This window comes from Haliotis cracherodii, unplaced genomic scaffold (assembly GCF_022045235.1).
Source record: "Haliotis cracherodii isolate W230 unplaced genomic scaffold, xgHalCrac1.p SCAF_1, whole genome shotgun sequence".
NCBI classification, from domain to species: Eukaryota; Metazoa; Mollusca; class Gastropoda; order Lepetellida; family Haliotidae; genus Haliotis; species Haliotis cracherodii.
This window is the reverse complement of record NW_027266264.1, coordinates 14,719,733-14,721,821: the sequence shown is the minus strand read 5'-3', so window position 1 is coordinate 14,721,821 and position 2,089 is coordinate 14,719,733. Positions and strand designations below refer to the sequence as shown.

Below are 2,089 nucleotides of genomic sequence, written 5' to 3'. Positions count from 1 at the left end.
GTGGTGTTGCCTCATATTGACCAACAAATCAATTATGTCTTTCAGGGAGGGAACTTGCGTGCAAGACTGTTACGTCAAATTGAATTATGCCCAGACCTTGAAGTAACGCTGCGTTCCACCCGCAATGGAAACGTGGTAGTGTGTCGGCTCAATTGACCACGCTCCATATACCTCAATACAGCTGATCAGCCTATCATATAGCCCTGCCGGGGCACAATGCGCATGCGCACCATGCGAGCAGACGACAGCGATCATTTGACGAGTGACAGTGTAGAAGCGAGCACCTCGCGACGAGGAAGTGTAGCAAGCTCGCGTTTACCGGGTGGATTGTCGACCGGTGTTAATCCTAAGTCTAAACGGAGAGGTAGCGCAGTTACCTTCGACCTCCCAGATGATTCGGATGAAGAGGAGAGGAAATTTAGAAGGAGTTGTGGTTATCGCAGGATGAGCGCACCCGAACTCCCGCCAATCGCGGACCGGTCGGATTCAAGAGGTAACCGGACATCCTCAGGTTCCATTACTGAACGGTCCAACTTCTATCAGAGATTCAAAAACGGTCGTTTGCCTCGGAACCACAGTGACAGTTCCATTAAAGGTATACTGACACGTTCCCCGAACAGCCAGTCCTCCTCGTCGGTGAATTCCATCCCGTCAGGTCCGCCCGGTTATCTTTCGTCCAAGACACGGTCGTGGTGTGACACTGATAAAAGTGCTGGTTCTACCACCAAGCTAGGGACGCTGTTCGAAAGGAAGCCAGTAAGTCCTACCAGAGAGAGTGGATCGGGATACAGGTCAACTTCCACGGACAGAGGCCTTTCCAAAGGCCATTACAGAATGGAGGGTGAACTGAACAATAATGATGAGGAGATATTTCCCATAGAAAGGTACGAAATTGATAACAAACGAGCCGTCCTGAGAAGAAATTATTCTGAAAATGAACTAACAGCTAATAACAAGAGAAGGAACTCGCAGCTCACCAAGAACACCTTGTCCGTGGGGAAAATGGACAACCTTACCAAATCCACACGTAAAAATGGATTTAATACAAACACTTTAAAGAGATTCAATTCCACCCCGGCTATCAACAGAACCTACACGTCTCAAGCATACCCAGATCGGGTAACCGAGGAGTTGAAGAATAGACAATTGCAAAATGGTGAGGATTCTGAAAATGAGACAGAGAGGTTGGAGAGGATATTTGAATGGCTGAGGGGGGTTCAGTTTGATGCTGAGGAACCCCCCGAGCAGGTGATAGACTACTCAGATGACCCTCCACAAACCGACACAGCTGTACATATCGTGTATAGCGAAGACTGACTAGTTTTGTCCATAGTGTTTGTGTTTTTGTATCTATGTTGTGCCCAGATGCTTCTGGAGGATGACCTGTCCGAGCAATGCATGATGGGATTGAGTCTCAAGGACTGTCTTCATCTGAAAATGTCTTTCAGGTTCCGGTATAGTTGTTACGAGTTAAACCTTTTTACCCAGTGACAGTGTAGTAACTTTAGGATTCCTTTAGGAATAGGCGTTAAGGACACCCCCTAAGAGATATACTGAAATGGTGTAGTTCGTGCACATAATGCTAACTGTAATGGATTCCACTGTCTGGAATTTCGAATTTGATTTTCGAAGGAGCTATCAATGATTAATGTTTTCCCGTGTGTTGATATATATATATATATATATATATATATATATATATATATATATATATATATATATGCATATTTTGACAAGATTGTAAAACGATTCAATATTTCCAAGAATAATTAACAAAACAGTATTTATTTCAGTATCTGTTATGTAGCCGTTACACATATCTGTGATACGTTCATCCTCGGTGTGCAAGGACCAAATCTGCACACATTGCAGGGGAATACTTGATAACGTGTGTCTGAGATAGTGAACTGGACAACAGGGTTGATCGAGGCGAGTGACTGAACATTTCCAGGTTGGATATCGTCCTACATCTATCTTGTGACTTCACTATCATGTTCTGAGATATGAAACTTTTCTGCCAAGTGTCTTGGATCTTGTGTGTGCATACTGGCGTTCCGCCCAGTGATTCAACAAAGCCAGCCAACCAAAG

The 2,089-nt window shown here is 44.5% G+C and overlaps 1 protein-coding gene across 1 annotated transcript; it reads left to right on the top strand.

Annotated features, from left to right (window-relative positions):
- Positions 1-216: 216 nt before the first annotated feature.
- On the top strand, positions 217-1,651 carry LOC139460401 (uncharacterized). The gene has a single exon (XM_071241900.1). The coding sequence runs from the start codon at positions 217-219 to the stop codon at positions 1,315-1,317; it is 1,101 nt and encodes a 366-aa protein (XP_071098001.1). The 3' UTR covers positions 1,318-1,651.
- The last annotated feature ends 438 nt before the right edge of the window (positions 1,652-2,089 follow it).

What these genes read in the sequence shown, in the direction of transcription:
- LOC139460401 (XM_071241900.1), top strand. Translation starts at nt 217, where the DNA reads ATGCGCATGCGCACCATGCGAGCAGACGACAGCGATCATTTGACGAGT.